This window comes from Tupaia chinensis, unplaced genomic scaffold (genome assembly GCF_000334495.1).
Source record: "Tupaia chinensis unplaced genomic scaffold, TupChi_1.0 Scaffold000274_1, whole genome shotgun sequence".
Classification (NCBI taxonomy): Eukaryota; Metazoa; Chordata; class Mammalia; order Scandentia; family Tupaiidae; genus Tupaia; species Tupaia belangeri.
This window is the reverse complement of record NW_006159756.1, coordinates 2,413,861-2,428,634: the sequence shown is the minus strand read 5'-3', so window position 1 is coordinate 2,428,634 and position 14,774 is coordinate 2,413,861. Positions and strand designations below refer to the sequence as shown.

The 14,774-nt window shown below is 38.7% G+C and overlaps 1 protein-coding gene across 1 annotated transcript in view; it reads left to right on the top strand.

Annotated features, from left to right (window-relative positions):
• GDPD4 (glycerophosphodiester phosphodiesterase domain containing 4) overlaps positions 1–14,774 on the top strand; it is a 79,382-nt gene that overhangs the window by 42,322 nt on the left and 22,286 nt on the right. Inside the window, exon 11 of the mRNA XM_006149971.1 lies at positions 11,979–12,135. Within this exon, the coding sequence (XP_006150033.1) occupies positions 11,979–12,135 (157 nt within the window). The remainder of the gene's footprint in view (positions 1–11,978; positions 12,136–14,774) is intronic.

Genomic DNA, 14,774 nt, shown 5'->3' with positions numbered 1-14,774 from the left:
CATGAGACTGATAGGTTCATGCACCTACCATTTGAACAGAATCCTGACCTATTTCCTGGCTTTAAGCAAAGTTCCTTGGCGTTTCTTTAAGTTAAAACTGGTTTTCTTAGTAGTAATGAGTGAACTCACCATTGAAAGTAGTTAGATTATGTAAGAAATTGTGTGATCAATACAATGTGGGTGGGAAAGGAATGGAAGACAATTGTAAACACCAGAGATAGTGTGAGAAGAGGGTGGGAAAGGACAGAGGTCTCAGAAAGAGGGGTAAAAATAATTCTAGGAACTAGAAATGGAAAATTTTTTATAATATGCATGATTAAGTCACTATGCAGTATATACTCGATGGGAAATCACATAAATAAAAAAGTTCCAGGAAAAAAAATCTATTCAATGACTACAGTAAGATATATAGCACCAGCTAGGTGCTACTTTATAGGATGCGTAAAGTTAGACTTGAGTTCATGGAAATATATATATCACCTGTGTTTGCTATGAAAATATTTAGATTAATTAAAGTCTTTAGTAATTCAATAAAATGTGGTGTGGGGGGGAAACAGTATAGAAAGCAAACATAGATACCAGAGACAGTGTGGGAGGAGAGTGGGAGATGGCAGAGGGTAAGAGATAGGGAATCAAGATGATGGGGGGGGAGCAAAACATACAGAAAACAAGAAATGGAAGATTATTTGCTGACAAAAACATGTTTGTTGATCTGCTTAATTGAGACAATATACAGTGTACTCTGGATGGAAAATCTCACTTTGTATGCTGTAATGATGTACAGTGAATGAACGTAAATAAATAAATTGAAAAAAAAGATAGAGTAAGTATATTTTTACTGTATTCTCTCCAAGAATTAAAAAAAAGACAAAATTCATAAAGTAGTTAGCAGAAGATAGGTAGAGAAAAAGAAGATAGACTGGCTAGGGTTAGTAAGACTCAAGGAACAAACCAGACAGAAGACTGAGAAAAGGGTAATCCAACAAAATATAAATATTTTGACTGTACCAGACCTACTCAGGGAAATGTGACAAAAAAGCTACGCCACTCATTTTTACCACCTGGAACTGTGGCTTGGAGACTGTGGGCTGAACCTTGTCTTCCATTCCTGCCCTGAAATAATAGGTGGTACTGTTGTCTCTTCCGCCTAACCACATAGTGAGAGGGAAGATTATCATGATTAAAAAACAAGAAATAAAAACACAAAACACACACACATACACACACAAAGCAGCTTAAATATGTAGCATAAAATTCATCATTTTAACCATTTTTATACAGTTTATTTATTTTTTGCTACACGGCGCGTGTGCTTGCCAGACAGACAGAGAGAGACAGAGAGATAGAAAGCGAGAAATCACCCCCCAGGGGGGATGGCCACGCCGCAATCCCTTCTCCTCCATTCTCCCCTCGAGATCTTGGGCACGCATGCACATGCGCCCGGCGTGAGTTTAAGCCACCGGGTCTGGGACGCGAACCGCAGTTGACTACATGGGAGTCCAGCGACATAGCCATTACGCTAACTGCTGGTCCCTTAACCATTTTTAGATGTACACTTCATTGGCATTAATTGTATTCACACTGTTTTGCTACCATCACCTTCATATCTTTTTCTCAAACTATTAATAAAACTCTGTACTCACTAAAGTAATAACTCCTTGATGTCTCCTCCTTCAAGTCCCTGACAACTGCCGTTCTGTTTTCTGTCTGTGTGAATGTGACTATTCCAGTTACCTCGTGTAAGTGACATTATATAATCGTTGGCTCTTTGTGTTTGGCTCGTTTTACTTAGCATGTTTTAAGGGTTCATAATAATGGAGTATGTGTCATAATTTCTTCTTGTTCCTTTTTTGTTGTTTAAAAAAGCACATTACCCTATACATTATAGGGTCAGCAGGTGGTGTGGCAGTTAAGGCACTGGACTCCCACTGTGGTTCAAGTCCTGGACCTGGTGACTTGCTTTCTCACTTTCTCTCTCTCTGGTGAATTAAAATAAATAAATAAAATTAAGTAAATAATTATTTAAAACCATGTTAGATAGAATGTATCATCTTAACCATTTTAAGTATACAGCAAAGTGTAGTGTTAAGTATATCCACTGTTGTGTAACTGATCTCCAGAACTTTTTTATAGTATAGATCTGAACTCTGTACATATTAAACAGCTCTGCTTTCCTCTCCCCCATTCTGCTTTGTGTTTCCATTATTGAGAGAGAGAGAGAGAGAGAGGGAGAGAGAGAGAAAGTTTTTCTAGTCTCTTTGCTGGAGAGATTTCTTTCCTCATCAAATGTTCTTGGCATCCCATCAAAGATCATTTGACTGTATATGTGAGGGCTTATTTCTGGGCTCTCTATTCCCTTGGTCTAATTCTTGTCTTTATTTTAGGATGATTTTTTTCTATTTCTGAAACACACACACACACACACACACACACAACTGTTGATATTTTGATAGGTATTGTATTAAATATGTATTGGAAAACTCATGATATATTTTTCTTTGTTTTACTGTGCAGAAATATGTCATGACTTTTCCCATGACCCAATGGATTACTTTGAGTAGTGTGGGCATCTTAAAAATATTAACCCTTCCAATTGGTGAACACAGATGTTGTTCTATTTATTTCTGTCATCTTTAATTTCTTCCAGTAATGTTTTACAGCTTTCATTGTACAAATCTTCAATTTCCTTGGTTATTTTTGTTTCTGAACATTTATTTTCTTTAATGCTATATGAATGTGGTTATTTTCTTAGTTTTCTTTTCTAGATTGCTTGTTGCTGCTGCATGGAAATGCAGCTTATTTCTGTGTGTTGATTTTAAATTCTGCAACTTTGATTAATTCATTTATTCTTTTTTTTTTTTCTTTTTAGAGGTTCTTGCCTCGGGACATGTGTGCTCACCAAAGAGAGACAGACAATGAGAGGGAAAGTGAGAAATCAACCCTCTAGGGGATGACCAAGCTGCAATCCTCCATTCTCCTCCTGGGATCTTGGGCATGCACACACATACCTGGCATGATTTTCGAGCCACTGGGTCCAGGACTCAGCCAGCGATGTAACTGTTACACTATCTGCTGGCCACTTATTTATTAGTTCTAACAGTTTATTTTAGGGAATTTACATTTCTGTGTAAAATGCCAACAACTGCAAACAGATCATCTTACTTCTTCCTTTTTGATTTGGATTCTTTTATTTATTGCCTAATTGCTCTTGCTAGGATCTCCAAATACTATGTTTGAGTAGGAGTAGGAATTCTGGTCTTCTTGTTCCTAATCTGAGTGAAAATGCTTTGGCTGGGACCAGCAGTTAGCATAATGGCTATGTCACTGGACTCCCATGTAGTCAACCACAATTCAAGACCTGGACCCGGTGGCTTAAACTCACGCCGGGCGCGTGTGCATGTGTGCCCAAGATCTCGAGAGGAGAATGGAGGAGAAGTGATTGCGGCGTGGCCATCCCCCCTGGGGGGTGATTTCCTGCTTTCTGTCTCTCTGTCTCTCTCTGTCTGTCTGGCGAGCGCACATGCCCTATAGCAAAAATCTCTCTCAAAAAAAAAATACTTTGGCTAAGCTTCCTTAATACAAGTATGAATAAAATTTTGTGTGTGTGTGTGTGTGTGTGTGTGTGTGTGTGTACACACACACACACGTCAGGAAAGTCTTGGCACATTTTTGCATAGAAAAACATGGAAAAATGCATCATGACTTTTCAGAAAACCTAATATGTATATGTATGTATCCCATTTTGTTTATTCAGTCATATGTTGAATTACATTTGAGTTGCTTCATCTTTGTCTGTTGTGATAACACTGCTGTCAACATGGGTATACAAATATATTTTTGAGACCTTGCTTTCAGTGTTTTGTATATATATCCAGAAAGGGGATTGTTGGATCTGTGATAATTTTGTATTTAATTTTCTGAGGAAAAAGGGATTTTTAAAAAAGTTTATTTATTCTGAAAGACAGAGATAGGGAGACAGGTACCCCAATGGGTCTTTGCACCATGATCCACCCCCAAGTCTCAGCCAGTGTAGATCACGGGCATGCTTGAGTATCCCCAGATCTACTTGCATTATCACTATGCCACGTGGGCTGAGAAAGGAACATTTAAATTATAATATAAGGTCCGGGGCAGTCCTTTGAATAACTTACACATAAAGCCAATTGTATCTATGTCTGTGATTTGAGGCTGGCTGGGGTTGGGTGGAATGCAGCACCAAGGCCGGCACAGCACAGAATATCTGATAAGTGAACGTTGCTGTAGAACATCATCTCAGTCGTAGATTGATGTCTGTATAGCACACGAATAGAACAGAAAAGCACTGAAAAGTCTTTAAAAACTAAATTGGTATTTGAGCCACAGCCCACAAAGGTGGGCTAGTGCATATGTTCTGAATCTAAACTTTTTGACTATCTACTTAAACAAATTTAAATAGAAATCAGAGCTTCATAATATGATACTGAAAATACCTAGGAAGAAATCTAAAATTATCGGTCATACCAAAATGAATAAAAATCTCAACTTGAATGAGAAATGAAAGATGTCAACATCAAGAGAAACAGATGTTGAAACTATGTGATGGGAATTTTAAAGCAGTGGTCATAAAATGGCTCCAACAATTATGAATATTTTTAAAACAAATGATAAATTGAAAAATCTTAGAGAAAAAATTAGAAGAAATAAGGAAGAACTAAATGGAGATAAAGGATCTCAGGGAAAAGAACATGATTTAAAAGTGAACTTGGAACATCAGAAATAAAGAACAGTGGAAAAAGTAATATAAGATAAAACAGACATTACCCTTCTTTAAAGTTTGAAAATTATGTGCAATAGCTAAAATAAAAAGCTGTAACATTATCTGATGTGGATCTTGATACATTTTGACATACTATCTAAGACAAGCCATCTTATACTGTCTGTAAGAAATTCATCTTAAATGTAATAGGACTAGCACTTGGCGAATGGGTATGTCGCTGGACTCCCATGTTGTTGACCGTGGTTTGAGTCCTGGACCCGGTGGCTTAAACTCACAATGGGTGGATGTGCATGTGTGCCCAGGATCCCGAGAGGAGAATAGAAGAGAAGGGATTGCGGCATGGTCATCCCCCCGGGGGGGTGATATCTCACTTTCTGTCTCTCTGTCTCTCTCTTGTCTTTCTGACAAGTACATATACCATATAGCAAAATCTCTTAATGTAATGATACAAGAAGATTAAAAATAAAAGAATAGAAAAATAATCTGCAAATTCTAATCTAAGAAGGCCAAAGTGGTTATATAATATTAGACAAAGATTTCTAAGCAAACAAAATTGCAAAAGACAGAGGAATATATAAGGATTTTAAAGAGTTAATTTATAAGAGACTATAACAGTTCTTAAATGTGTAACAGGGCTTCAAAATAAATGAATAAAACTAAATGACAGAACTTGAAGGAGAAAGACAGTTGCACAGTTGCAGTTGAGGACTGTGATAGCCCTGTCTTAGTAAATGATATAACCACTACACAGAAAATCATCAAAGATACAGAAGACCTGAAGAACATAATCAACTAACAGTGATACAAATGTCTAAGTGACATTTATAATCACATTCAACCCAAGAACAGAAGACAATTCTTTTTAAGTGTCCACAGACCATATACCAAAATAGACCATACTCAGGGCCTTAAAACAAACCTCAACTAAGTTAAAAGAATTGAAGTCATACTGAGTGAATTCTCTAACCAAAATGGAATCAAATTAGAAGTGTATAACAAAGTTAACAAAATCTGTAATCACTTGTCAACTAAACAGATCAACCTTTAGATACTCCATGACTGAAATAGGAAATCTTCTTCAATATGTAATTTGTAAATACTTTCTTCCATTCTGTGGGTTGTGTTTTCATTTTCTTGATGCTGACTGATTTTGACAAAAATGTAAAACAATTCCATGATTTCTACTGCATACCTTATAAAAAGAATTTAAAATAGATCAGTAATCTAAATTTAAGAGCTAAACTCTTAGAAGAAAACATAAGGGTATTTATGACCTCAGGTTTTACAGTTGAGTCTTAGATATGACACCAAAAGCACAAGCAGCACAAGGAAAAAACCAAACTTCTTCAAAATAAAAAACTATTAATTAAAATACATTGTTAGGTCAACAGATGGCATAGTGGTTAAGGTGCTGGACTCCCACATGACTATCCACGATTCAAGTCCTGGACTGGGCGGCTTGAAACTAATGCTGGGCACATGTGTGTCCATGTCCAAAATTCCAAGAGAAGAACAAAGGAGAAGGGATTGCAGTGTGGCCACCCCCCCCCTCCTGGGGGGGGGGTGGTGATTTCTTACTTTTTATGTCTCTGTCTCTTTCTGCATCTCTGGCAAGTACGTGTGCCCTCTAGGAAAAAATCTCTCTTAAAAAAAAAAAAAAGAAATCAAGACAGTGGAAAGTCAGCTTTTACAATGGGAAAAAAAAAGTACACACACACACACACATATTTAAGGTTTTTGTGATAGGGCGCATGCCAGAGAGAAAATGAGAAATCATCCTGTAGGGGAGATGGCTATACTGTAGTCCCTTCTTCTCCTCTCTTGGGATTTTAGGCATGCATGCGCACATTCCCAGCATGATTTTCAAGCCACCTTGTCCAAGGCTTGCACCACGGTTGGCTATGTGGCAGTCCAACACAGTTGCACAGTTGCAGTTGAGGACTGTGATAGCCCTGTCTTAGTAAATGATATAACCACTACACAGAAAATCATCAAAGATACAGAAGACCTGAAGAACATAATCAACTAACAGTGATACAAATGTCTAAGTGACATTTATAATCACATTCAACCCAAGAACAGAAGACAATTCTTTTTAAGTGTCCACAGACCATATACCAAAATAGACCATACTCAGGGCCTTAAAACAAACCTCAACTAAGTTAAAAGAATTGAAGTCATACTGAGTGAATTCTCTAACCAAAATGGAATCAAATTAGAAGTGTATAACAAAGTTAACAAAATCTGTAATCACTTGTCAACTAAACAGATCAACCTTTAGATACTCCATGACTGAAATAGGAAATCTTCTTCAATATGTAATTTGTAAATACTTTCTTCCATTCTGTGGGTTGTGTTTTCATTTTCTTGATGCTGACTGATTTTGACAAAAATGTAAAACAATTCCATGATTTCTACTGCATACCTTATAAAAAGAATTTAAAATAGATCAGTAATCTAAATTTAAGAGCTAAACTCTTAGAAGAAAACATAAGGGTATTTATGACCTCAGGTTTTACAGTTGAGTCTTAGATATGACACCAAAAGCACAAGCAGCACAAGGAAAAAACCAAACTTCTTCAAAATAAAAAACTATTAATTAAAATACATTGTTAGGTCAACAGATGGCATAGTGGTTAAGGTGCTGGACTCCCACATGACTATCCACGATTCAAGTCCTGGACTGGGCGGCTTGAAACTAATGCTGGGCACATGTGTGTCCATGTCCAAAATTCCAAGAGAAGAACAAAGGAGAAGGGATTGCAGTGTGGCCACCACCCCCCTCCTGGGGGAGGGGTGGTGATTTCTTACTTTTTATGTCTCTGTCTCTTTCTGCATCTCTGGCAAGTACGTGTGCCCTCTAGGAAAAAATCTCTCTTAAAAAAAAAAAAAGAAATCAAGACAGTGGAAAGTCAGCTTTTACAATGGGAAAAAAAAAGTACACACACACACACACATATTTAAGGTTTTTGTGATAGGGCGCATGCCAGAGAGAAAATGAGAAATCATCCTGTAGGGGAGATGGCTATACTGTAGTCCCTTCTTCTCCTCTCTTGGGATTTTAGGCATGCATGCGCACATTCCCAGCATGATTTTCAAGCCACCTTGTCCAAGGCTTGCACCACGGTTGGCTATGTGGCAGTCCAACACCTTAACCACCATGCCATCTGCTGTCCCCAATAGGAGAAAATATTTACAAGTCATATATCTGATAGGGGTTTAATATTCAGATTATATAAAGAATTCCTTCAACTTAACAGAAAGAAAACCCCATTAAAAATGGTCAAAGGACATGAATAGATTTTTTTTCTCAAAAGAGGACACAAATGTGGTTAATGAACATTTGAAAAGATGTTCAACATCACTACTCATCAGAGAGATGCAACTCAAAACCACAGTGAGATACTGTATCACATCTACTAGTATGGGTATAATCAAGAATTGTAAAAATATGATGCTCTACAAGACTGACTTGCATAGCAGGGCCCAGGTTTGTGTCCAGAGATTTCCCTGAGGGTGCTGGACACTCGAGTTCATATGATCTGAGCTGGCTGAAGCTAGAGGTGGTGGAGTATGGCATCAAGGTGGATTGTTGGTGCTGTCTCTCTTACTCATGGAAAGGATTTTTAAAATTTTTTATTTCTTTAGCTGGGAGAGGATGTGCATGCTTGCCAGAGAGAGAAAGAGAGAGAGAGAGACAGACCTCTCATAGGATATGGTCATGCTGCAATCCCTTCTCATTCATTTTTCCATCCTGTCAGGATTTGGGGCACACATAGCAGGTGTAACTTTTGAATTGTGATTGGCCTTGTGGGTTCTGGCTCCCTAAATCACCAGGCTACAGAATCAGTCCCATGGAAGTAATTTTTTAAAAAAATGGAAAATAACAAGCGTGGGTAAGTATGTAGAGACATTGGAAACATTGTGTATTTCTGATAGTAATGTAAAATAGCCCCACTACTGTGGGAAATGTTTGGTATTTCCTGAAAAGCTTAACAGAATTACCATATGAATTAGCAATTCCATTCTTAGGTATATACCCAAAAGAATTGGGAATGGGAATTGAAACAGATACCTGTATGCCATTGTTGCAGCAATATTCAAAACGTGGCAACAACCCAAGTGTCTGTCATCACATGAATGGATAAACAAAATGTGCTATATACATAGAGTGGAATATTATTCAGCCATAAGTATGAATGAAGTCTGTTACAACATAAATGTTACAACATGGATGAACTTTGAAAGCATTATGGTAAGTGAAACAAGCCAGACACAAAATGATAAATATTGTATAATTCCACTTATACAAAATACCTAGGATAGGCAAATCATAGAAAGCATATTCAAAATGACTTGGTATGAGGTGTAAGAACAGAGAGTTATTACTTAATTGGTAGAGAGTTTGGATTTGGAGGGATGAAAAAGTTTTGAAAAGTAGAAAGTGGTGTTGATCAGGCTGGCAGGTGGTGTGGTGGTTAAGGTGCTGGACTCCCACATGGCACACTGCAGTTCGAGTTCCAGGCCTGGAAGCACATGCACTCGCTCTCTCTCTCTCTCTCTCTCTCTCTCTCTCTCTCTGTGGTGAGTGCATGTGCCCTACAGCAAATTAAATATAATAATAAATCTTTTTTTAAGTGGTAATGATTTCATTACACATGTTGGAATATTCACTTTGCAAGCTAAATAATGCGATTGAATGTATAAAAGAACTTGAAAAAAAAAGAACAAAAAAAGAAAAAATTGTGTGTTGTAATTAATGCCACCAAGTTGTGTGCTTAAGAAAGGCTTTGAAGTGGTAAACTTTGTTATGTATATTTTACCAAGATAAAAGTAAGTAAATAAAACAATGTAGTAAGGAAGCTTTTTCAACAAATAGTCCTAGAATGATTGGACAGGTAGAGGGAAGAAAGTCCTTGTCTTAAACCTCATGGTTTATAAAAAGAATAAACAAACAAACAAACAAAACTCAAAAATGATCATAGATTCAAATGTCAAGTGTAAAATCATAAAACTTTTGGAAAACAAAACATAGAGAAAATAATTCAGTTAGTAACTAGGACAAGACAAAGTGTTCTTAACCAAAAGCACTACCCATGAAAAGAAAAAGTAATTCATCAAAATGAAAACTTGTTCATGAAAGACTTTTTGAAGAAAATTGAAAAAACAAACAAACAAAAAATGAATGTCAGACTGGGAAACGATATTTTAAAATCACATATCTGACAAAGAATTTTTATCTAGAAGAAAATGAGCATTTAAATTGGGTGAGAATTGAACCTGAGTCTCCCGTGTGGTCTCAGCCTACAGGGCACAGCAGTTTAGCAGAGTGTGCCACTGTGGCTAGTCCAGGAGGCTTAGTGGTGTTTCTTTCTTTCTTTCTTTCTTTCTTTCTTTCTTTTCTTTTCTTTTCTTTTCTTTTCTTTTCTTTTCTTTTCTTTCTTTTCTCTTTCTTTCTTTCTTTCTTTCTTTCTTTCTTTTTTTTTTTTTCTTTTCTTTCTTTTCTTTCTTTTCTTTCTTTTCTTTCTTTTCTTTCTTTTCTTTCTTTGTTTTTTTTTGCCATAGGGCACATGTGCTTGCCAGAGAGGAGAGAGACAGAGAGATGCAGATAGAGGGAACTGAGAAATCACCCCCTGGGGGGATGGCTACACCACAGTCCCTTCTTCATATTCCTCTCGGGATCTTAGGCATGCATGGCCTTGGGACTTGAACTGCGGTTGACCAGGTGGGAATCTAGCTGCCTTAACTACCACCCTACCTGCTGGCCCATAGGCGGCTTATTTTTAAGCTCTCTGATGGAGACTCTAAAGTGGCTCTAAAGTAATTCTGGTTCTAAATTATTCCCATTTCTATTATCTTCTGGAGTCTCTAAAGTTCCTTTTTTTTTTTAATTTTAGATTTTTGCCATAAGCTGTATACATTCACAAAGAGACAGCATGAAAGTGAGAAATCAGCCACAGTGGGGATGGCCATGCCACAATCCCTTCTTGTCTATTCTCCTCTCAGGATTTTGGGCACACATGTACACGTGCCTGGTGTGACTTTAAAGGCACCCAGTCTGGGACTTGAACTGTGGAGTCTGTCATATGGGATCCACCTACTCCGACCTCCACACCACCTGCTGTCTCTAAAGATGTTATGCCCGTGTGGGATCCAGCTATTCCAACCTCGTCACCACCTCCTGTCCCTAAAGATGTTATGCCCATGTAATCATTGAGGATTTCCCACTGTCACTGGGTGGAACTTGAATGATTTGCACACTACGTGAGCTCTGCAATTTGTTTGCTTTAGACCTTTCTGGTTAATTTTGTTTTTTAGAAGTTATGACAAAGTTCATAGAATTTCACTCTGTATACTCACAGATTGTTATTTAACCATACATTCAAAGGATCTCTGGATATTTCTCTGTAACAATTGTCTGGGTTCATGTATGGGACTCTAGCCTACAAATTCTAGCTCTTGGCTTCCTGTTACTCTTACCTTTTCTCATTTCAGCAAGATAAATAAATTTTCCTCTCCCTGCTTATTTCATTTGTTTCCCTTTTCTCAGAGATAATCCTGTTCTACCTACTGTCCAGCTACAGAAAACATTTATTTATTTGATTTTGTTCAGTTTTCTAGTTGTTTATGACAAGAGAGTAATGACCAACCCTTGGTCCATTGTAGACTTTATAGATGGTTTCTTCATAGGTATTTTAATACTAAGGAAGAGAAATTTTCATAAAAGCCAAGCTTCTCAAAAACAAGTAGCAGGCAGGAAAGGAACTTGTTTAATGACAGCATCTAACGTGGAAGTTCTAGGACCAGAGATATTCAGGGCAGGCACTCATATGGGAGAAGGGCAAAATGCAAAAAGATTTTATGGATACGTGCTTAGGATGGACATAGGGATTTCAGAGCCTTGCCTCATCACCACCCCTGTTCACATTACTCTTGGGCTCTTACCGTACCTGCCACTTTCCTCATGCCAGAAAGCCCCTGAATAGGGAGGCTGCTCTTAACTAGCACTAATACGATTATGCATCATTAAAGCTTGTTTCCTAGGGCAGGAAAATATTGACATCAAAGTGTACATGACTGACACTTAGTCTTTGCTGAGATTCGAGAGGGACTAAGGAGCTCTTGTAAGACTCATGACCTTGGACTTTTGGGGAATTCTGTCTGCCAGGATGGCTTAGTTCTGCCTGTCTATCCCATCCCTCTTTTCCATCTCTGCCTGCAGTTATGACGGTGTGCCTTTCCTCATGCATGACTATGATGTGAGAAGAACAACGAATATTAGGGAGGTCCTGCCGAAGGCTGCGTTCAATCACAGTTCCTCCTTCAAATGGAATTTCCTGGCAACTCTGAATGCAGGCGAATGGTTTGTACAACCATGGGTAAGATACATTCCCAGTTTCACAAATCTACGTCAAATCCCTCTTCGGTGCAACTTTTTTTTTTTTTGATAAAGAAATGCAAGTCACACAGAATTCCATCCTACTTTGGTAGAACTATTACATTGGCAGAAGTGCTTTTCTGGTAATTCATTGACTAATTAATTGCTGCTTTCTACATTCACCAAAAAGTCTAAGACAGCCCTGTAAGCTTAGTCTTTTTTTATTGTATTCCTTTTTACAAAGAATTTAATAAATTTTCACAGTGTACTTTCTATGTATATTACATTTTCCTGCGCTTTTTGTGTAGCTCACAGTCTTATAGATAAGGCATGCTAGGAAACATTTACACTTGATTCCTTCTTGCCATTGGCACATATTTATTTAATACCTACTATATACTAGCACATGGGATATAATGGTTAATAGGTACACGTTCAGCTCTAATGGGCTTCACAGGCTAGTGTTAGAAATAGACAATTAAAATACATTGTGATAGTGCTAAGCTAAATTCAGGTTGCTTTAGCATGAATAGCTTCTAACTCAGCTAAGGCTATGGGGTAATTCTCTATTCTGAAAGGATAGAGAAATGGAGGAAAAGGGACTGCAGCATGACCACACCGCATGTCCATAGCCCATCCCTCTCCCTCTGTCTGTCTCTTTCTGGTAAGTGCACATTACCTCTGGCAATTAAAAACAAAAACATTTTTAAGCTTATAAAATGGCTAGAAGAAATACCCGTGACCAAGATTCTTCCCAATCAGCTATGTTCCCTTGGCTTTGATTTTGAAAATAAACATCTCGATAGTCTGGATGATAGGCATCCATATTGCTGACACATGTTGCAGAAGAGACAGCATCGTATGGGGATCAGCTGTGGTAATTGTGCCTCATCAGGTAATAGTGTAATTAAAAAGAATTAAGGGAGGACCAATAGATGGCATGGTGGTTAATGCATTGGATGCCCACATGGCCGACCATGTTTTGAGTCCTGGACCTGGTGGCTTGAGAATCACACTGGGCCTATGTGTGCATGCATGACAAAAATCTCAGAAGGAGACTGGAAGAGGGGGGATTGCTCAGTGGCCATCTCCCATGGGGGGTGATTTCTTAGTTTTCCTCTCACTGTCTCTTTCTCTCTATCTCAGGCTAACATGCACTATGGCAAAAACCTAAAGAAAAAAGAAAAACTAGATTTTTTTGATTGTGTATTTTTTTATGTAATAGAATTTTATTTATGTTTCGTGTTACTATTTGTTTGATGTTAATTTTTTTTTGAGAGTTTTTTGCTGTATGGTGTGTACACTCACCAGAAAGTCAGAAAGAGACAGAGAGACGGAAAGCAAGAAATCGCCCCCCAGTGGGGATGGCCATGCTGCATGCAATCCCTCCCCATTCTCGTCTTGGGATCTTAGGCATGCATGCACACGTGCCCGGCGTGAGTTTAAGCCACTGGGTCTGGAACTCAAACCATGGTCGACTCATGGGAGTTCAGTGACATAGCCATTATGCCAACTGCTGGTCCCTGTTTGATGTTACTCTTGAAGACTGCTCATGTTTTGCATCTATTGATAGGCAGTGAATAGTGAAAAATGAGTTATGTAAGAGTGGACTTATCTGCTGAGACTCCACTTCAGATTCATTCTGTTAACTAGTGTTAATATAAGAAAAAGCCAAAAGTGGATTTGTAATTTTTTAGCACCTCAGACCATTTGTCTTCATAGGAGTGTATAACCTATAAATGCAGTTTCCTTAAGTGAAAATAGTGGGATGACTGTGGTATTCCAGATTTCTGTGTGTATACATAGGATCTATAATTTGTCTCATCATAAATATATAGGCACATAAAAACTAGAGATGCTTCGTGAGACCCAGGTTCAGTCCCAGGCCAGCCTGAACATGCTGGGCATAGCTGTATGTACCTGTAGTCCTAGCTAATTGAGAGGTTAGACCAGAATGATTGTGACATGTAGGAGGCTGCGCACCGGCAAGTCTTCTGAGGTTTCTCAGAGAGCAAACAATTACCATGATTGGTTCCCTTCAAAAAAAAAACCTGACCTTCGAAACTTTGCTCTGATTGGCCACTAGAATCCCTCAAATTTGCATATCTGGCACCTCATGATTGGTCCAAAAGCAACCAATCACGGCCCACCGTTTACAACCAATCACGGCCCACCGTTTACAACCAATCACGGCCCACCGTTTACAACCAATCACGGCCCACCGTTTACAACCAATCACGGCCCACCGTTTACAACCAATCACGGCCCACCGTTTACAACCAATCACAGCCCACCAGTGTGTATATACCCACGATGCCTGGCCCACAGTAGCCAGACGACAACGACCAGGAAGATGATGACAACGACAACAACCAGGAAAACGACGAATGAAGAGCCTGAAGAGTTGAAACACCGTGCAGTCTCCAGACGACCCTGAAGATCCTGAAGAGCTGACACTACATCGTCTCCAGACGACCTGGGAGACTCGTCTGTGTGCTGTAACACTACGCCACTTGTCCCGGCTCTCACTCCTTCACTCAGGAAACCTGTTTGGCTGTCACCCCCGGGTCGGGACATCTGGTGCCCGAATAGGGACCTGAGTACAAGGATCCAGTGAAGAGCATCCGAGGAGGGGGCGGC